At 51.9% G+C, this 21,122-nt stretch overlaps 2 protein-coding genes across 14 annotated transcripts in view; one reads left to right on the top strand and one right to left on the bottom strand.

Moving 5' to 3' along the window:
* Window positions 1-7,431, top strand: part of Chrna4 (cholinergic receptor nicotinic alpha 4 subunit) — a 28,757-nt gene extending 21,326 nt beyond the window's left edge. Inside the window, exons 7-8 of one of the 2 annotated variants that reach the window (XM_039104383.2) lie at window positions 137-6,510; window positions 6,726-7,431. In XM_039104383.2, coding sequence (XP_038960311.1) covers window positions 137-183 — 47 coding nt within the window. In that variant the 3' untranslated portion in view covers window positions 184-6,510; window positions 6,726-7,431. Of the gene's footprint in view, window positions 1-136; window positions 6,511-6,725 lie in introns of those variants that run through there. The other variant, XM_039104384.2, reaches the window with a different exon arrangement.
* Col20a1 (collagen type XX alpha 1 chain) overlaps window positions 1,907-21,122 on the bottom strand; it is a 34,664-nt gene continuing 15,448 nt past the window's right edge. For 5 of the 12 annotated variants that reach the window (XM_039106762.2, XM_017592316.3, XM_039106764.2 and 2 more), the window contains 23 exons: window positions 20,376-20,505; window positions 20,020-20,162; window positions 19,732-19,864; window positions 19,183-19,331; window positions 18,897-19,026; window positions 17,862-17,900; window positions 16,542-16,680; window positions 13,272-13,414; window positions 12,875-12,984; window positions 12,451-12,609; window positions 12,303-12,380; window positions 11,553-11,639; window positions 10,203-10,256; window positions 6,388-6,483; window positions 6,263-6,316; window positions 6,111-6,164; window positions 5,642-5,695; window positions 4,669-4,740; window positions 4,004-4,039; window positions 3,857-3,923; window positions 3,615-3,782; window positions 3,155-3,232; window positions 1,907-2,127 (listed from right to left, as the gene is read on the bottom strand). In XM_039106762.2, coding sequence (XP_038962690.1) covers window positions 3,159-3,232; window positions 3,615-3,782; window positions 3,857-3,923; window positions 4,004-4,039; window positions 4,669-4,740; window positions 5,642-5,695; window positions 6,111-6,164; window positions 6,263-6,316; window positions 6,388-6,483; window positions 10,203-10,256; window positions 11,553-11,639; window positions 12,303-12,380; window positions 12,451-12,609; window positions 12,875-12,984; window positions 13,272-13,414; window positions 16,542-16,680; window positions 17,862-17,900; window positions 18,897-19,026; window positions 19,183-19,331; window positions 19,732-19,864; window positions 20,020-20,162; window positions 20,376-20,505 — 2,169 coding nt within the window. In that variant the 3' untranslated portion in view covers window positions 1,907-2,127; window positions 3,155-3,158. Of the gene's footprint in view, window positions 2,128-3,154; window positions 3,233-3,614; window positions 3,783-3,856; window positions 3,924-3,999; window positions 4,040-4,668; window positions 4,741-5,641; window positions 5,696-5,932; window positions 6,165-6,262; window positions 6,317-6,387; window positions 6,484-10,202; window positions 10,257-11,552; window positions 11,640-12,302; window positions 12,381-12,450; window positions 12,610-12,874; window positions 12,985-13,271; window positions 13,415-16,541; window positions 16,681-17,861; window positions 17,985-18,896; window positions 19,027-19,182; window positions 19,332-19,731; window positions 19,865-20,019; window positions 20,163-20,375; window positions 20,506-21,122 lie in introns of those variants that run through there. The other 7 variants (XM_039106763.2, XM_017592315.3, XM_063283895.1 and 4 more) reach the window with 6 other exon arrangements.

The following is a 21,122-nucleotide window of genomic DNA, read 5'->3' as shown; positions in this document are numbered from 1 at the left end:
ACATATTTCACAACCTAACTATTGACTCTCGTGGCTATGTCAGTCTGAGATCTGAGATCTTCCTCTGATGTTCCAATCTTCAAAGCCTTGTTACCTCAGGATACCGGCTCCACTTATTACTGCCTCTCTCCTCTAGGCCTCATCACGAGGCTGCTGTCAACACGTTCCCTACATCCCTCCTGACTCGGGCTCACAGGCACTGCTCTCCTCTGATCTGCAGCTTGCTGATGGCTTCGACAGTGTTCTCAGGCTCACGTCTCCTGCTGACTTTGTTTCCCAGTTTCTTCTCCGCACAAGCTGGCCTCCCTTCATTTATTCCTGTTATTTTGGGCTTCGTGTTATTAATATCCTTCCCTGCGTCTGTGGCGCATTGTAAGTTTTAAAAATTAATAGACCAAAGAAAACACAAATTCTTCCTCATCTGATACAGACTGTTCATTTGTCTCAGTGCGTTTGCCTTGGATGTTTCCTTCTCTTTGCATGCCCTAAGCCTGCATAACAATGCTGTTCATGATTGGACTGTGAATGTACATCTATGTACATGTGTATGTGTGTTTTAGAATGCATTTATGTGTGTGTGCACAGGTCCAGGAGGAAACTACTATTGTCTTATAGCAGCTTCCTGAGGATCAATGCTGCACAACTGTGTAAACACATGCATATATGCAGTGTCACATGTACATACAGACATGCATGCATGTAATCACATGCACAGGGACAATGCTGCACAGCTTTGCAAGCACATGCATATATGCACTGACATGTGTACACACAGACATGCATGCATGTTATCATACACACTTGTATGTGTGCAGCAGTATATACAGAGACATGTGTCTACAGACATGTTTATAGAGACACACATGTACAGAGACAGACATGTTGTATACATCCATTAATACACACATGTACCTGTGTGCCCACATATGCACACACATATATCTACACACATTGAGTTGTGGTAGACTGTTCCTTTAGTCAGTGTCAAGCATCTCTTGTCCCTTAACTTTCACCCTTCCCCCAGTGATGTGGGTTCCTTCTTTGTGTCTGGGCTTTTCATGCTTGGCCACACAGATGGGAGCAATGGGTCAATTACTTAATATTTGTGGAAAGGGGAAACAGATTCCTGACTCTTAGCTGGGCCAGGATTGGGAATGCAGGTGCCATGAGTTCATGCCGTTCCAGATCCTTGTCTGACACAGACAAGGAAGGTGAGACAGGAGGACTCACACGATCTCTCTGAGGATGGTGACAGAAACAGGGCTGAGGTGCTGTCAGGGGACAGACAACCTTGCTCTGAGACACTGAAGACAAGGAACCAAAGATGCCAGTCTTAAAGTAACATCGCCCTGCTGGGAGGCGAGCATGGATGCTGGGAGGCGAGCATGGATGCTGGGAGGAGTGGAGGTGATCTGGACTCCTTGGACTAGGGATGCGGTGATTCAGGACAGAAGCAAAGGGGACTAAAAGAGACAGTGGGGTTGAAGCTAGGGCACTGTTCTGAGGGAGAGACTATCAGGAACCCTGGGGAGAGCTCAGCAGATGTGACAGCACATGCAAAGGCACAGGGTAGCCATAGCAGACACTCTGCTGTGCTCTACAATTGGCAGGGGGTCTGGATTTCACACTTAGAATGACAAGGATTCCTTAGAAATGAAAGTCCTGCCCAGGTTTATGCCTTAGTGGGATGGCGGTTAGCAGGGACTAGCAGTGAATGATCAGGTAGTCTGCTGCCTTGGGTGAAGGATGAGAACACCAGCACAGCATACAGGCCGCGTCTTGGTGAGGTCCAGAGGAAGGAGCCTGGGCTTTGAGGAAGCCCAAGAATCCTGGAGGGTTTGGAGTGAGAAGGTGGGGAGAGTGGCAGGAGATGGCTCCCAGCAGTGATCAGACACCTCACAGAGGCTGATGAGCTAGCACAAGTTTATCTGAACCTGGAAATGCTATAAAGAAGGGGCTTGAGGAGGAGCCCCACCCTCCTCCCTTCCGACTCCTGCCACTTCAGGGTCTTCCTTTGGGTTTCCTTCTCTGCCCCTGCAGAGCACAGTTGCTCTCAGTGTTGAGACAAAATTATGGATGATGGTGCTGGGGAAGGACGGGGCGAGTTGAAGTGGCAGAGGGAAGGTCCTGGAGAGAGAAGAGTAGGCACTGCTGGACTGCAGTCTAGGAGACGGCGGCCCAACCTCCTCACACACTGAGCTCAGGCTTCCCCTGTGTGGTGAAAGAAGCTGAGGTCTCCACACCCCAGCTCTTGTGACAGGAAACAGAGCAGAACCTTGAGTTGTTCTCTGGTCTCAGGAGCAGTTATAGGGTTGCACTCAATGCAGGACTCTAGCTTGTCCATAGGTAGCTCTCTACTCCTGCCACTCACTTTCTGTCACGCACACCCCTGAGCCTCTGTGCCTGCTGAGTCTGCCCCGGTATGCCTCCAGCTCCATCATGTACTTGAGAGCAATACTGTTTCACCCACCTGTGCCGCCGTCTGTGTCATATGAACCCACCGGTGCTCACCTGTGCCACCTATGCCACCTGTGCCATATAAATCCATCTGTCCCACCTGTGCTTAACTGTGCTCACCTGTGCCCACTTGTGTCACTTAAACCCACCTGTGCCACCTGTGCTCACCTGTGCTTGTGTTCACAGAGCTCACCTGAGTTTATCTGTGCTCACACCCCACCTGTGTTCGTGGTACCCTACCCCACACTTGCACCTAGAAACACCTCCTCAGGCAGGTTTGTACACAGGAAGCTTGCTCAGCACATCCTGAGATAGGGAAGAGGTCATCTGGTGCTGCACTCTGTCCACCAACTCAGAACCTCCATAGTGCTCTGTCTCAGGCCTCGGGTGCTCTCACCTGGCCGGGTGCTCACCGGAATGCACCCCTGAGGTCCAGTCTCTGTAAGCACCCCCTCCCAGGATCCGTGAGCACCCACACTCCTGCAGCTCAAACCTCTCCTCCACCCTGTGTCTCCTCATACTCGCAGGCCCAACCAGGGTCTGCAGGACAACCAGCTTCACAAGCACCAGCTCTACCCCACTCTTCTCAGATGGAGACAGCGCCCTCTCCCACTCTCTTGCTGTTCGGCCCATGCAGATCTCCCCTCCAGCTATCCTTCCTTCTTGCCCCATGGCTGGCACAATGACAGAGATTCACCTGTTCACTCCAGGGGCTCTGGGGTCTGCACCTCCTGCAGTACAGGTTTGCTTGTGTGGCTGATAGCCACAGGCTCACCTGAGAAGAAAGGGGGACAAACAAGGACTGGGGACGTAGCAGCTTCAGCTTCTCTGATCTGTCTGTCAGAGGGAGGCTGGGTTCTCTTGGGATGAGTGTGAGGCTCGACCCTTGGCTGAAGGCTAAGCGCCTATGGTACCAGGACCATCAGGAACTGAGCCCCATTAGTGTGGGTTCAGCAGCCAGAGTAGACTCTGCAACGTCTAAATGAGGTGCCCATTAAGACATCTTTGGGGTAAAAGAGGCTGATGAGGAGGAAACACATACACACAAATGCACACACGCACACGCACGCACATGCACACACGAACACCCATGTGTGTGCAGGGAACCAGCCACTGTCTACCTCTAGAATCCCTTCCAAGAGCAGGAAGCCTGATACCTTCATCCTCATGGTGGAGGATATGTCCCCAGTCTCCAGGAAGTAGAGCCTTGTTGTGTAATCCAGGATCTATAGCTCTGGGTCTGCTTAGCTTGGCTGTCTCTGCCATGAAGGGCATCGGGGGACGGGCATTCTCATGAAGGAAGGAATTCAGCTTCATCACGTGTGCTGGGGAAGGAGACATCAGTTGGGGCCCAGCCTCACCAATAGGGGTGGGGTCCGGAGGGGAGGTTTTCACTCACTCCGTATGGCTGACTCGCAGGCCTGGCTCACCAGCTGGAAGATGGTGGCAAGGGACTGTGGCTCTCCCTAGAAGGAGGACATGATTTGGGGACTCGTGGCAGTTGCCACAAGGGAGTCCCGATCCCCAGATTATGGGACTCACCCACCTTCTCTCCTCGTTCACCTTTGGACCCTGGTAGACCCTGTAGCAGGAGGTTAAAGGGAAAGAGCTGTCAGGATAGAGGCAAGGAGTCGCAGGCATGGCAACCTATGTCAGGCTCGACTCCACAGGGGTTGTGGTGCCAAAGCCCCAACCCAACTGCCAAGCTCCAGAAGTGTTTGCCCTCAGCGCCAGCCCAGAATGAACAAGTGAAGCTGGACATCCACAGCAGGGAAAGTCCCATGTGGAGCTGGGAATGCTCCACCTGCAAAGACCCTATCCCCGGCTGGCATTTTGTACTGGGAAGCATGGGCAGAGCTCCCAACCAGCTGAAACACTGTCTAGAGAACAGACCCTCCCTTGGCCCAGAGACAGGCTGAGCCAAGAAAGTCACATCATCCTGCTTCTCCCTCCGCTGTGCCCATGCTACGGAGTCCACTCCAGGGGTCTGAACTGCTGACACCCTATTCCTCTTTACTGAAGGTAACGGTGACCTTCCAGGGAGCTGGATTCCCATAAGTCAGCTGCAGCCTCCTTCCAATTCTGTGCCCCATGGAAGCCACAGGAAGCTCTGAACAGGCAGCTCTTCAATCAGGGAAGCCCTGATCCTGAGCCTGTACATTCCCTGTTGCTTGGCTGCCTTGCTGGAGGTGTGTGTGAGGGGGTACTTACTGTGGGACCCACAGCTCCTGGGGGCCCTTGCTCTCCACTGGTACCGCTGGCCCCTGCCAAGCCCTGGAATCCCTGCAAAAAAAATGCAGATATCAGAGTTTGAGCCCCAAGGAGTCTATTCCCCTGCCCTGGTTTGATATCTATAGTCTCATTGCTCAGCAAGGTTAATTCTAGCTGCTTGCAGGCCTTGCCCTCCTCCCTAGCAAGTTCCAAGTCCTGTTCCCAAACCAGTGTCTATAGAAGACCATTAATCTTCATCCAGCACCCAGGGAAGACCCTCCCAGACCCTCTCCCAGCACCCAGGACAAATTCTTATCCATGTTCAATACTCAGTACAGGCATGATACCCCTCGCTCTGCATCCAGGGTAGACTATCCGCCCCTCGCTCTGCATCCAGGGTAGACTATCCGCCCCTCACCCAGCACTGAAATGCTCCCTGCTAGGCTCTGGGTGCTCTGGCAGAAACAGTGGAATTCCCCCAGACCCAGACCATGTCCTTGCAGCATATCCTGGTGATTCTCAGCTACTGGCCTGGAGCACCCTCTCAAAGGTTCACTGGGTACAGAGCTCACAGTGAAGACCCTCTGGGATTGAGGGAAAAAAGTCTTCTCAAGGTGAGCAAACCCTGGGCTTCCTGCAGGTCACAGGCTGCCTTTGATGTCCCAGCTGCTTAGAGTCTGACAGCCGGAGTACCCTAGAGGCCAGTCAAGAGCCCTGGCATCTGTAGAGTAAGGGTGCCGGTGTGATTGGTCCTCCTTTCCGTAGGAACCTGTTCCAGGAGCAAGGGCCTTTTCTGGGGTAGGGTAGGGAGGCTTCAGTGTACAGACATTCGGATGCCCAGCAGAGCCCTGTGGAAGGCTGCAGGAGGAACAATTCCCTCCTCCACAGTGGTCTGGCAGGTGATGTTCAGTGCCTTTCTCCCAAACGATCTGCCCAGTTCCAGGAAGCCTTGGGGATTCTGGTCAGAGCCTACCCTGGGGCCAGGTGGTCCAGGCAGCCCAGCAGGTCCCTCCAGTCCTCTCATTCCCTGATGAGCAGAGGAGGGAAATTGAGATGGGAGCTTATATCAGCCCATACTTTCTACAGTGACCACCCCAACATCCCAACAGACTCTCCTCATTGGCATTCTCTTCTACCAACTTGATGCCATTAGGATCCACCCCAAGAAGGTGACCTACCCTGGTAAGGTGAGATGTGGAGCTTTCCCCAGCTCTGATTAGAGTAGCTGCCTCCCTTCACCCCACCTCGGGGTGACAGCATTTACCCTCAGTGTGGGCTGAGAGAGCTTTTGTCCTAAGCCAGGCTTTAGGGAGTAAGATAGATGAAGCCTCGGGTGGAGAAGGAAGCCTCTCTACTTCCTCAATCCTTGTAGCTTCTGTCTCCAAGACTCTACCTGGGCCCTCTCTCTCCCACTCATCACCCACTGGGCCTGGAGCCAATACCTTTGGTCCTTGTAGGCCAGTTTTCCCAGGGATGCCTTGCTGGCCAGAGAGGCCCTGTGAGGGAACAGAGATAGCCCGCCAGGCAGAGCCAATGTCATAGGCAAAGGAGGGTCCTGCCTATGTCCTCACCCTGCCACAGCCCTGCACATTACCTGCAAGCCCGGGAGGCCGTGATCCCCCTTCTCTCCTTTGGCTCCTGGTGGCCCCTGGAGGGGAAGATGGACTGAGAGGTGGGGAAGAAGGACAAGAGAGAACACCTGTATAGAGCGGTACCTACCATGGGTCCCTGGACTGCACGGCCCTGGGTCCCTGGTGACCCCTGCTGACCTCCAGGGCCTTCGGGTCCTGTTTGTCCAGGTGGGCCAGGCTCTCCCTGAAGACACAAGGAGGGATTGAGAAGGTACACCCTCTGTCCCTTCATAGTCACCCCCTGCCCTCGGCACTCTGTCTGACACCTTATGCCTACCCTGATGGATCCCAATGGGACCTTATCTGCAGGGAATAATCAGCCCCTGGCCACATATCCAGAGCCATGAATGAGCCAAAATGGATCCAGGATTTGAGGCTAATTCCTCCACCCAATCCCAGTTCCCCTTTTCTGCTCTGATTCCAAAGGGCCTCGGAGAGGAAATGTGCAAAGAAATCACCAGGAGGAATCTGTGGGCTGATGCACGGGGAAGAAAGCGGTAGCCCCTTAAGCTCTGAAACCCCAAACACCGACCTCAGTTCTCACAAGCTCTAAGGATGGATGGCACCAGATGTTTAAACTGAGATTAGGGGGGGAAACTTCCACACTTTTTTTTTTTGATTTAGCAAATCAGTGCTCCAAACAACGATATAACAAACTGCTCAGTCTTATTAATGCACAGCTATAAATAAAATACTAGCATGCAGAACACCACCACGTACGAGACAGTGATGAGGACCATCGCCAGGCTGGCTTCCTAATGACGCAAGAGTACTTAGCATGTGGGGGAACCAGCAAATTTAACAGCAAGTTGCTTCAGGAAGAAAACTGCCTGGTCATGTCCATAATCACTGAACAAATAATACATTCATTTAATGTCCGTTTGGTTTGTTTTTCAAATTTCAAGTAAATTAAGATTAAAGGAATCTTGTTATCACATGAAGATGAGTATCTGGTTAAGTGCCTGAATCAGCTGTGCATCTGATGAATTACTCTGAAGCCAAAGGGAAGAAAGATAAGGCATCTGTAACATCACACGGCACCGTTCGACAGAGCTCTAACTATTCACCAACACCACTAGGCAAAAAATAAATAAATAAATAAATAAATAAATAAATAAATAAATAAATAAATGCCAGAGTTATAAATGTTGGGCAGGAGAAGGGAAAGCAACTGTGCACATGATCTGATGTAAACCTGCAAAATGCAGAAATAAAATAATCACAAGTGGGGTTGGGGATTTAGCTCAGTGGTAGAGCGCTTGCCTAGGAAGCGCAAGGCCCTGGGTTCGGTCCCCAGCTCCAAAAAAAAAAAGAACCAAAAAAAAAATAATCACAAGTAAGAGAAATAAGAAAGCTGGGTACCACCTCTTTCTGAGTACGGCTATCACCTGAACTTGATCCCAATAAAAACACCAACTGTGTTTCCCAGTCTAAATGGACAAGTGAGTCCTACAGTCCAAAGTGAACACACAAGGGGAACCAGACTGGGCTGGGCTGGCGAGATTGCTCAGTGGGGAGCTGCATTTACTGCACTAGCCTGGGGACTAGTTCAATCCCTGGAACTCACACAAAGGTTGACAAGAGAATAGAGTAGTCCTCTGATGTGCACCCTCGTACATACACACAACCTGCTGTGGGTTGAGTCTGCCCGTGTTGAAGATGTAGGTCTACTGTCATTCATGATGCTTGGAACTGCCCAGTGGACAGGCACTGTTTGGCTAGGCTGGGCTCAGAGCCCAGTAGACAAGCCCATGGGGAGGGTAAAGTGCGTTTGGAGTTACAGCTAGGTGAAGGTGGTACTGACTAGGAGGGCTGAATCCACAGGAGATGGACTAGAGTTTGGGTTTTCAAGGATTGGAGATGGCTTTTCCCACCTCACACCAGCGAGCTGGAGATGAACCAACGTGTACAGGCCTGAAAGGCCCAGAAGTCCCAGAGAAGCCAGAGGACGCCCACTTTATATTCTCAGGCTAGGAGAAGCCTTTTTGTTTTTAACGTGTTTGTTTAGTGTTTATGGGCACACGTGGAGGTCAGAGGATGACTAGAGAGTGTCAGGACTGTCCTTTGGTTGTGTGGGTCCTGAGACACATTCATGTGGTCAGGTCTGGTGGCAAACAACGTCACCTGCTGCTGTCTTTCCCACCTTGGGAGGCTTTTAAAATAGACTACGAAACTTGAAACCCAGAAGAAACGGAGCAATGATGTAGACTAGTCAAAAAAAAAATATTACCTTTAAAATCTATATTGAAGCCAGTCACAAATAAGGTTAGAGGGCATGAAACTAATAGCAAGGAAGTCACAAGTCACTTCAGCAGCCCAGATGACCCCAAACTAAACTCATAGTAGGGAGCCGGAGGACACACTTCTGACAAGAAAATCTGGAAGCTTCTGGTAGACTTCCAGGCTAGTGTAGCGAATTCTGGGCTAGTATAGGCCACAGTGAGACCCTCTCCTAAACAAACCAACCAAAGGAAAAAAACAATCCATAGTTATGCCCATTTTCCCCCACCAGACTGCCTTATATCAGCCAGTTATCCAGGAGTGGTCTGGAGCTTAGCTGGCTCACCCTGGGAGAGCTCAGCTGGCTCACCCTGGGAGAGTAGGAGAGCAGGTGCACATTGTTGAGCTTCCGAGGGGCACAGCTGGCACTGTGCATAAAAGGACACAGGACTCCAGCCCTGAGGACACTGGAACTCCTGCAGAATGTGCCAAGGCAGGGGCAAGCACAGCAGTGTTTTTAGAGGGGGCTGAGCACGTCACCCATGGAAGGCTGCCTACTATACACATGTCCACAGTACAAAGACCTCAGCCAGCTCTGCCCAAAGTCCTTCCCAAGAGACACTGCGCCAGGGTTAGGGCGGGACAGGGTGAGGGGGTGCAGTTGTGCAGACCCTCTGGAGGGCCAAGAGGGAGGTGAGGGTCAAGCCCAGGAGGAACATAACCCAGAAGCCGCCACCCCTTGCACATCTCGTACTCTGTACGTGTGGGCTTGTGGCCTACCCATCTAGAACCAGGCAAGGATGGCACCTTGTGGGCCACTGCCGGGATGGTACTGCTACCAAAGTACCCTGCCTTCAGCCTCACACTCCTCAGACTAAGACCCTCATCCCAACACACTCACGGACCTCCTAGAGCCAGACCCTGCTCTAGGTAATGAGATCGTCTCCCACCCTCAGCCGGAAAGAAATCATCCGGCAGCAGACTGCCAGCCGTTCAGCTGTTTTATCTGTCAGACTACAGCGAAAGCGCTGTCCTTTCCGAGTCAGATGGTGTTTGCTAAGAACGGCACAGTCCCTGATGAAGGTTAGAGTGGAGCAAACACAAACGTTAACACTCCCGGCGTCGGCCCGATTTTGTCTGCGCGGCACGCATCCTAAACCCGTGGTTATCTCTGTTGCTTTAAGACTAGGCAGTGCTCCCCAGATTCAAACGGAGGGGCAAAACGCTGCCTATATTTGTCTCTGACTAATCCCTTATAAACTCAATCTATTCATCAAGATTAACTTTAATGAATCATTTTTGGGGGTGGGGCCTGTTGGAGCCACCCCAGTTGGTACAGATATTAATTTTACATCTCCAAAAAAAAAAAAAAAAGCATCCGTACTCTGACATACCCAGAGTATGGACACACCCACTGGCCCTCCCAAGCCTCAGTTTCCCCACCTGTGCCATGTGGGTGGTCCTGCCCATGTGAGTGGGTGAAGAGCAAATATTCAGTGAACACCAGGTTCAGGGCCAGGTGTCCAGCAGTGACAGGGGACCACAAAAGGATCCCTGATTGCCCTGGGATGACAGATCCCTGCTTTTCTACAGTGGGGAGCCCTTCCCTGTGCTCTGAATGTACGAGGTCCTTCCACTGCAGGCCAGATCAGGCACATGGTTCCTGTACTCCACCAGACCTACCTTGGGTCCTGGGTGTCCCTGCTGTCCTGGAGTGCCATTCCTTCCAGGGAGGCCCTGTAAAAATATAGACAGGACTGAGTATCAGCTCCATCATAATCCTCAGTCACTGTAGTGTCTATTTCTGGTTGTCAACCTGACTAAATCTGGAACGAACTATAATCCAGAAATGGAAGGCTCACTTTCGATCCTGATCTTGAGGCTGGGAGATACAAGTTTCTGACCTGGATCTTGGTATGGAGATCTTGAAGCAAAGTGGCTATGAATCCTAGGAGCTTAAGGCAAAGAGATCTGAGTTCAAGGTCACCTGGGACGAAGCATGTCCCAGACCTAGCATCTGGGACACACCTTCTGCTAGAGACTTACATAAGGACATTGGAAGAAGGAAGAGTCTCTTTTTGCCTGCCTGCCTACCTGCCTGCTTCATGGGATGGAGCCACTGCTAGATCCTTGAACTTCCATTCACAGCCACTGCTGATCATTGTTGGGGAGTCAGACTACAGACTGTAAGTCATCAACCAGTTCTCTTACTATATAGAGACTACCCATAAGTTCTGTGACTGAAGAGAACCCTGACTAAGACAGTCACACTCAAGCTCCCTCTGATCATCAGCTCCTCCAGCCAAGGATGCCTATTTGTGTTGCTGGGAGAAACAGGACCCTCAAAGGTTGAAGATGTCTTTACTGCCCTCCTCATCACTGCTGAGCATCCAATGGAGTGAAGCAGATTTGAAATCACACCCTGGGCCTATATACAATGATGCCTGTGGACCACCAAGTGCAGAGTAAGTGCTCTCGACACCTGTCCTGTGACCACTGACTCTGGAAGCATTGCCATTCTACAAAACTGGCCCAGGAGTCTTGGGCTTGCAGAGAGAGGGGACCAGAAGAGGTGTGAACATCCTCTAAGGAGGCCATGGCCTGCCCAAGGTAGAGGGCTCATAGTACTGGCCAACTCCTTTCCAGTCATTTTCCACAGCTGTCTGCCAGGCTGTGGCTTGTAGTTTGCCACATGATAGCCCACCAGCCACCACCAGTGCTGTCCTGGAGACCAGCTGGACCTGGACTCATTCTGTCAGAGAAAGGCCAACATCTGCCCGCAGATGGAGGGTACATCTAAGAGAGAAAAATCTCAGCCACTATGCAGAGGGACTGGCTACACTGGGATGGCAGGTCTGATACTCATGGAGGAAACCTAAGGAAGCCTGTCCTCTGTGTAGCACATCTGTGGGGGGCTGCTGGTGGGTCTGGTTTCCTGAAGGCTGAGGTGAGGGGCATAGATAGACCACTCCACCTCCACCAATGGCAGCATAAGTCGCTGGTGACCCCTAGAGAAGGAGATGTCGGACTCACTGGAGGGCCTTGGGGCCCTGGTGGCCCAGGGGTCTCAGATGAGTAGGTACAGGCTAAAGGGAAGGCCGGGCATGTCTCTCCATCCCTCTGGAAGAAAAGAGATCATTTGCTTAGTGAACCACTAACTGGATCTCATCTGATTTAAGACTCGGCATGGCCAAAGGACACCTGACTCCAGGAGACCTCTGGGGTCATCACCAGAGGTAGGGTAGGTCGGAGTGAGGGCTGCCAGGACCTGTGTATGCAGCAGGCTCAGGTGCCCTTCCTAGACACTCACATGAACCCCATGGCATGATGGTATCTCCTTTTTCTCACTCTTCTTCCAGGCTCCTAGCATGTCCGCTCAGTATGGGATCCCAGTGGACTAGTGAGGAAAGCTCCCAAGTCCCCAGCAGGCCTAGCAGGGTCCCACAGCCTCCCTGAATGAGCCTCCACCTGGGCCTATAGAGAAGCTGCTCTCTAGGGCTGACCAGGGACTTCTACCTGACACATAGGTGTCACTGATGGAAATTGGATGTTCCAGTACATGGTAGCTATAATAACAACAGATGACGTTGCTTGGCCTTCCCCCAAAGCCTGTGGGACTTTCCTATCAGACCCCTGGATACCTCATTCAGAAAGCCTGCTTTCGTCTCTCTCAGCATAGTGGATCAGGACAGGCCATCTACCCCGGACTCTGTGTTACAGAGCCTTAGTGGCATTCCCACGGGGCCAAGGGACAGTGTCTAGGGCCTTTTTGCCACCACCTACCAATGCAGGAAGCTCGCAGCACCTGTCCTTGTCCGCCCACGTATCGCTGCACATGATCTGCAACATCTGGAGCTGGAACTGAGAAGTAGGGAAGGTCAGGACCTATAGGCAGAGCCCACCCATCCAATGAGACAAGGCCCAGACTCACTGTGGCTGAGCTGCTCCGTGGCCCTCTGGCCTTGGCTAGCCTCCCTAGTGTGATGAAACCAGCTGTGGGTGGGCTGCCAGCATCCCCAATGGGCCGCTCAGCCACCTTCCGACAGTCCACGTAAAGTCTGATCTTAGAGTGGCCTACAGCTATATGTACCTGCAGAAACCATAGTAAGTCTCCCATCCCAGATCACATCAAAACAGATTAAGAGGACCAATGCAAAGACTCCTGTGAGTCTGACCCCACTGTGGAACCTATTGGGGCCTTAGCTTCCCAGAGAAAGCTGCTGCAGGAGCCTCCCAAAAAGAAGAGTTTGCTCTCTGACCCAAATTAAGGATGGACAATCAGAACAGGGTAGAGGAGACAACCACATGCAGGGAGGTATAGGCCAGAGGGTCGGGGCTCAGGCAGTTCCCAGGACCTTGTGGAAGCTTCCAAAGAAAATCTTCTTTGCATCCTGCAGGTCAAAGGTGATCTCCTGCAAGGCTGCTCTGGAATCATGGTTGAAGTAAGTCAGAGACTTTCTGCCAGCTGCCAGGGAGGATACGGAGCAGATGAGAATGGTTGGAAGAAGGCAGCAGTGACAGATCAAAGGCCCTACCCAAGGCCAAGCAGGGCCCCTCCACAGTGCAAAGCCATGGCGATAGCCAGGGTATCTGTTCTCACTGATGGTGGGTGTCCCTGCCCAGCTGCCTGGGGAGACCCACAACTTGGTCTGGGGCTTTGTCATCCTTGGACTCATGTTCCATGAGGTTAAGAAAGTAGGCAGCAGCCCCAACCCTCCCAACTGCCAAGGGCGATATGGGGTCCACAGTCACCATCCAGAAGAACCCCGAGGATAGGCTGGAAGTCTTCAGCCATCATCTGCCACAGTGCAAAGGCTTCCCGGGGTGTTTCAGGAAGTAGACGCACAAGGAAGACAATGGTGTGTTCTGGTGGCAGGGTTGCTGGGTGGACGTCACTGGAGAGACAAGGGTTGGAACAGACTTCAGGGGACTGAGCACAGGTCTTCTTGTCTCAATTCCTCCATAAAGAACATGGAAGTGTAACAAATCACCCCCACCCGCCCAAAACTGTCAATGTTTAACAAGAAGTGCCAATGCCCCTGGGCCAACAGACCCTCTGCTCCCTGAAGCCAGGCCAAGACTATAATGGAGGTCCCTGTGCAAGGGTTGCTCCCTTTGAGTACATGTGCTGTGGGGGAGTCTTCGCCCATGCCAATCCAGGCTAAGGGCAGAATAACAGCAAAAAAAAAAAAAAAAATGGAGTCTCGAGTCACTAGTAAAATTATTGTTATCAGTCTGCACCTCACTATTTGCCTTTCATCTGCTCTCAGGATAAAAGTCAAGAGCTATAAAAACACCAGCTCAGCCGTGAGCCTTTATTTCTTTTTGTTTTCCTTGGGGGCAAGAACTCACTACAGAGCCTGGGCTGGCATTAGAGTCAGAGTGATCATTTCTCAGATTCCTGAGTTCTAGGATTTGAGGTGCCACCATGCACACAATAACTCTACAGATCTCCGCGTACAGTGACCATGATGATCATGTGATCCTTCCTAGGGCAGCTCTCTGTTTCACCACAGAAAGGATTCCTGCGCTCTCAGCAGCCAGAGTCTCCTTTTGCAGCAGCTGTCACGATGGGGGCCACTTGTGTTAAGTGGGCACTCTGAGGAAATTAGTCATCTGTCCTGCCCTCTTTTGAAGCCCAGAAAGGCAAATGGATAGACAGAGGGCTACAGGAAAAGTCACTCATTTAGGAGAGGAACAAGGAAGGCACAAGGAACAAGGAGAGTGTAGGCAGCTTTGGTCAAGTTTTGTGGTAAGTGTAGAGACAGATACAGTGGGGGAGACAAGAGAGGCAGAAACAAGACCACCTCAACTGCCTGTACTCCAGGGGAGGTAGGTGGCTTTGCCTCATGAGTCCAGTCCCCTGACCAGTTGAACCACCAGACTAGATTTTGGACTTGAAGGATAGAACAGCCTGCTCTGTGACAGAACTTCCCCACCATCAATGAAGATGCATGTTGTAAAACATGGTCCTCCAAACAAAACAGCTGCTGTCTTCATCAGATCAGCTATGCCTTCTAACCAGAGGCCATGTAACCGGACCTACTCATTGTTGGTATCCCCCAGAGGAGGGGGTGGGATCACTGGAATCTTGCCTGAGATTCTGGCCACTCCCTCTACAGTCATTTGCATGCACTTCTGCCCTAACTGCATGTTGCCTTGGATCTCTAGGGTCTATAGTTTGGGAGAAATTAACTGAAGGGGAAATCCATTTATGTGGCTATGTGGTAGTCACCATTTGCACTGGGTAAAGGCTTCTGGTGGAGTTGCTTTAGGCTCCTGTAAGTAGCCTCTCACCCGTGCTCTGTGAGTGAGCCCAATTAATTCATTGATTCCTGTGGGGATTATAAGGGAGGGATGGATGTCATTTAGGTCTACCCAAGTTGGAAACTCTCACAACAGCACAAAAGTGGGGCAGAGTGGGAAGGAGGGACATCTGTAGCAAAGACAAGGAAGGAAAGAAGAGGCCAGTGAAGGGATCCAAGAGATAGTCATTAAGATGAGGGGCAGACATGTATGCCAAGCCTGACATGAGGACCAGGGATGCATGAGGACTGTGAGGCAAGGTCAAGCACAATGTACATGTGCCAATGGCCATGCCTGCCTCAAAGGACACTTCTCACAGGAAAGTGTGCAAGTAGGTCATATAGATGGAAAAGTTCTCGATATCACTGTCAGTCAGGAAAACAAAGCCTGTTGAGCATTGGTGGAGAGAGAGCCTTGCACAGGGTTGGGAGGGTAAATTAGTACAGGCACTATGGGAAACAGAATGGAGGATCCTCAACAAAACAAAAATAAGAACCACCAGATGATGCTGCAAGTCCATGCCTGGGTACAAAGGAAATGAAATCGGACTTTGTGGTCACTGTACTCCATTCACTGGAGGCAAGAAATGGAGTCATCCAGCGTGACCATTAAATTCTGAGTGAGAAATGAAGCTAGGCTCTGAGGATGGGGAGGGATGCATGCACCTCGGGATAGGAACAGTAGGGGATACTGAATGGGAAAAGCCACTGAAATGTTAAGTTCGGAGAACGAAGGGCATAAAGAACTGAAGTGTGGGTTCATTGAGGATGGCCACAGATAGTCGCCAGCCATGCCATTCATAAGACGGGAGGAGAAGACTTTGCTTTCACAGTAATACAATGAAATAAATGTTGGAAGGGTAGCTATGCTCACCTGTATCTAATCACTGAGTTATGCATCTGTAGAGAAATGAGCACACAGGAAGGGCTCCCCCAAGCCTCTCTCTTGCTTGACCAGGAAGCTTCTGCATGCACCAGCCTGAAATTTCTAGCTGTTCTCATGGAGGGGCATAAGCAGGAATGAGATTCCCCAGCTTGCTGCCTGCACCTGGGCCCCAAATTGCTTCGAGCCATGCCCAGTCTACTTGTGGTCTCCTTTCCTGCTCATGGGAGCACATGATAGTGGCGTGAAGGTCAACGCTTTTGCCTCTGTGAGGTTTATTTATATTTTTGTTACATGCCCAGGCCTCAGTACTTTCAGGTTTGGGAAGTGACCCTGTTCTCAGTCATACCGTGTACACCAAAGTTCAGACTGAAAACGTGGGACAAGCAGATACGGGTGCCTACTAGATACTGTGGGCTCTGTGGGTCTTCCCATGGCTCCTTGGAAAGCACCCACGTCTTACAAACCTAGGATGGTGATAGCTTTGCCAGTCAGGACACAGGGACTATACACAACTCTGAGAGAGAACAGTACCGTGGCTTCTATGCAGAATTTTGTGAATGTGAATGATCTCTGGGCCACATAGGAAAAAGAGCCATGAGTGGCTTCAAGTCATGCTGGGCACAGAACCTAATTCCACACGCAAGACTTTATTAATCTGTCAAATGAGACTTTCTGGAGCACACGGAGCTGGCGCCAGTCTGTGGCCTACTGACATGGTATCAGTTCTGGGGCAAGGTCACGGCCACTCTGTGACAGGCCCCATACCAGCTCTTCCCACCCAAGTTTGCACAGCCCCCTCTCGTTCCCCCATCTCCCTCAGCCCCCTCACACCTGACCCGCCGCATCAGTTGAGCATCCTTGAAGAGAGTGAAGGTTGGGGCCACACCGAAGGCTGAGGGCTCCATAGCCACCCCTCGAATAGAGGCATACTCCTTTGCCACAAGGCCAAAGGCCATCATCAGGTCATACCCTGGTGGAACAGAGAATGGTGACTAGGAACAATCAGGGGAGAGGGAGGAAGTGGGGCCAAAGATTCCACTTGGAGAGGGGTGGCAGGCTATTAGAAGAAAGGGCCTGAGAAGACGACCTGAGTTGGGGGCACCAGGACAGTAAGAGGCTGGAGCAGGGTCCTGAAGGTGGCCATGGGACCAGCACTGCCTTGCTCTCCAAAGAAGATCTAGCCCCTTTCTAGCCAAGCTGACATCTACCCCAGGCCAAACCGTTCCCCTTCCTCAATCCCAGTTCTGACACCAGGGAAATTGCTCACCCAAATATTCCAACTTGGAAAGGCAGATACGGGCACAGTGGAGACCCTGCCACACACCTGCCACACTCTGCCCCAACCCAGCTCCAAGTCTGTTCTCTTTAAGACAGACCTTGCTGAGTTCCCCCTCTGACCAGCACAGAAGCCTCAGGCAACCCCCTTTGCTCTCTGTAGCCTGAGGACCCCAGCTATAGGCTGAGGCTGGCTTATGAGCCATGGGGGTGATCAGTGTCATGGTGGGTTCCTCTAAGTGCCAGCTCCTTATACAGCATTAATTGGCACAAGTGAGAGAGTGAAATCACATATGTATCTGGTGCTTAACTGTGTACCATCAGGTGTAGGGGCTCAGCCCTTCTGAGGCCTATTTCAAGGAAGTAGCCACGTCTACCCATCCCTGCCAGCTTCAGGGCAATGGCAGCCCCAGGCAGGCTCTCTCACTGGACGCAGGTGACGTATAGCTTTCATACTGCAAAGCCTATCTACCTACCCTGTATTCTTGAGGCACTCCACTGCTGGGCAGAATTCCCTGTTGTGCCTCATGCTAAGCACTCTCCACCCTCTTGCATAGCACTCATGAGGACTTCAGGCTTTGCATTCCTTACCCCGGGTGCCTGGCACCAGGGCCTGAATGTGCCTAGACAGCTCTGCCTCTGCCCTGCATGTGCGGATGCTAACTTTGCTAACTTTGGAACCCTCCGTTCCCCCACGGTGAAGCAGGAATAAAGCTTCCCCGTCAGCCTTGTGGGTCATCTGAGAAGGTGCGGGCCTTGACCGGCACCCTGTAGTTGATCCTGGATCCTGGATGCCCTATGACCCTGCCCCAACCTCGGAAGAGTCAAGAAATTCAGAGCAAGCAAACAACAGAGCACAGCTGGTCTCAGACCTACCTGAGAGGGAACTGTCCGGGTGCAGGGCTGGGCAGGCTGCTGAGAGGATATGGAAGGTCCGGTGAGTCACAGCAAAGCTAGCCCGACTACCAGAAGGACCACTTCATGGGCAATGTCGGGCCTCTGGTGAGCACAGGTGGACCTAGGCTCAAGTAGGCGTCTGCTCTACCTGCCCCCCTTCGTTACACCAACCCTGTTGTCTCCATTCCTCACTGTCATCCTGGGTCACACTGAGCAAGCGGATGCCACTGCTTACCCTGCACACCTCAGGCCAAAACCCAAGGTTCCACTGGGGACTCTGCCTAAAGACATTATGGGCTCCAAATGACTCCCAGGCACCAGATGGTAGGGTCAGGGAGATGACTGGAAACAGCATAGGCCTTGAGGTGGCGGTACAGGCTGATCCTGTGGCCAGTACAAGGCAGATGACGTCACAGTCAGGGCTCCAGGCATGGTGGCATCCACTGAGCAGTGAGGGACTAACTGTGATAAGCGTTTGGATTATAAGTGGATGACCCCGAAGGGGGCACTACGGCTGAGGTAGTGGGCTTCACAGCCTCTGAAGGTCCTATGCTCTGAGCAGCTGTGTCTCCCAGCTGAGCTTGGCCTTGTGGGTTGGAGGACACCAGGCCACCAGAGACCTACCTGCTCATGTCCTGTGGCATCAAGGGCAGGTCTCTTCTTGGCAGAACTCTCCATATTTTCTAGGCATCCCACAGTTACTCTAATCCAGCTTTTTCTATTTGCTTTGGGTACCCCGCTGTCCACAGCCTCTACCTTCTATGTTGTGCCTGGGACCTCACTGGCTCTGGTGCCTCACTGGCTATGAGGTCTCAGTGGCTTCTGAGGTCTCACCAGCTCTGGGGTGCCACTGTTTCTGGGGCCTCACTGGCTATGAGGTCTCACTGAATCTAGTATCTAGCCTACTCTGGGGTCTGACCAGTTTTGAACTCTGACTAGGTCTAGCATCTAGCTGGACCGAGTCTGGCTTGGGCTTGGTATTTAGAAAGAGCTACGGCATTGGTGTCCACTAACCTGTGCGGTATGTGGCAGACACTGCCATGCTCTCCCCTGCTCCATAGACAGCTGAGACCAGGACCCTGTACTTGGCGGCAGACATCAGATCACGAAGTACAACATGGCTCCTGGTGCCTGGTACAGAGATCTGTGGGAGGAGGAGGAGGAGGCCTCTGAGCCTCTCCTCTTAGACCTCCTTCTCCTTTCGAAGCTGTATTCCCTCTGCCTATCTTTCCCTCCACAAAGAAGCTGCTACCCTCGGTAGATAGATAAAAACCAGCACCTAAATCCCTGGGTGGCTCACCGATTTCTCTGGTCCAGAGCCTGAGGCCAGTGTGTAGTTGAGCCGGTAATGGAGGACATGGCCACTTGGTGGTGCCCAGCTGACCTGCAGGCTGTTGGGGGTCTCCGAGGACAAGGCCAGGCTGGATGGGGGGCTCCTGTTTGCTGCAGCTATCCAGGCACAGGCAATATGGAATTCAATGCTTTCCAGACTGGAGGTACCCACAGCCAGAAGGCCAGCTAGCCAGGTGGCCTTGCACCATGTCTTAGGCCCCTGACCTGCCTGACTCTACACAATGCCCCTGCTGAGTTCCCCAATACTCCTAGGAGGTCTTGCATAGAAGCTGTGTCACCCAGCTGGGGAATTTGGACTTAGCCACCCCAAGATCTGTTCCCCTTGTGGGCTCAGATACAATGGTCCAGCCCAGAGTCTCAGGGACTCAGGTAGCCTGCTTGACTTGAGTCTGAGAATATGATGTCCTGAGAGTATATGTGGACCAAGGAAGGCCTGAGTCCCCTCTGTCCTGCTCCTGTCCCAAGACTGTCTGAATGTAGGTGATAGACCACCTACAGGGGGTGTAGCGGAGGGACACGGGGTCGCTGCGAGTGCCGTCCCTATAGTAGGCAAGGATGGTGATCTCATATTCCACATGCTTCATCAGACCAGGCAAGATGGCTGTGCCAAGGGTCCCTGGGACAGAGATCTGGAGAAAGGAGAGTACAGGGGTCACAGGCTATTAACAGACAAATAGACTCAGGATACAAGACTGGGATGGGCACAGAGCCTAAGCCTCACTTGCCCTTGGGATCTAGGGCCATAGTAATTTCTCTGAAAGGTCACCTGACCCCGAGTCCTTACCTCATGGGCCTTCCCCTCTCCCAAGGGCATCCACTTGATCTGATAAACAAGTACACCAGACAAGGCAGTGGCCAACCATGACAGCTTTACTGTATCTCCCGGGAGCTCCGTCACCGACAACTGGCTAGGGCTAGGCGCTTTCTCTGGAAGACAAGGTGTATAAATGGAGTATAGATATTGACCTTAGCTGTTGCTTTTAGACAAGGGTCAGCTACATGCAGGAATGTCCCTGACCCTTGTCAGACACTTGTCCCCACCTGACCTAGTACAGCCAGAACAGACACCCAACATAGGCCCTTTAGCAGGACATAAGGACACAGTCCGGCTGTACCCCAGCCTTGACTTCATAGACTCACGTGTGGTCACATGGCCAGTCAGCACGGAGGAACCACCCCTGAGGTAAAAACAGGTGACTCGGATGGTGTACACGGTAGAGGAAGAAAGTGGGCCCAGAGTAGCTGAGGTAACGTTCCCAGGAACCTGAATCTGTGGGAGGGATGTAGGCAGACCTATCAGGAACCTGAGCTCAGAGTGGGAACCCAAGCTCTGGACCTATAGCCAGGGCTAGCCTGTGACTCCCAAAATGGGAAAATTGCAATCAGCCATGGATCCCCAGCCTGGTCCAGGAGTAGAGACTCCTGTCTCACCTTTTAATCCCACAAAACATTCTGCCTATAAATCAGGTGTGACCAAAGCCTCAGTATGAAATCACTATGCATGTGTGTGTGCTCATGCACATGTATGTGTGCACATGTGTATGTATGTGTACCCATATACATGTGTGTGCCCATGTACATGTGTGTGTGCACATGAGCATGCATGTGTGCACAAGTACATGTATGTGTGCCCATGTACATGTGTGTGCACATGTGCATGCATGTGTGCACAAGTACATGTATGTGTGCCCATGTACATGTGTGTGCACATGCATGCATGTGTGCACGTGTACATGTGTGTGTGCATGCATGTGTGCACGTGCACATGTATGTGTGCTCATGCACATGTATATGAGCACATGCACATGTATGTGTGCTCGTGCACAGTATGTGTCTGTGTCTTTGCTTCAGGTCTTCCCCCAATTCCTGCCAGACAGAGCCCTTGGA

This window comes from Rattus norvegicus, chromosome 3, assembly GCF_036323735.1.
Source record: "Rattus norvegicus strain BN/NHsdMcwi chromosome 3, GRCr8, whole genome shotgun sequence".
In the NCBI taxonomy this organism is placed as follows: domain Eukaryota; kingdom Metazoa; phylum Chordata; class Mammalia; order Rodentia; family Muridae; genus Rattus; species Rattus norvegicus.
The sequence above is the reverse complement of the archived record's forward strand: the minus strand, read 5'-3'. Positions and strand labels throughout refer to the sequence as shown.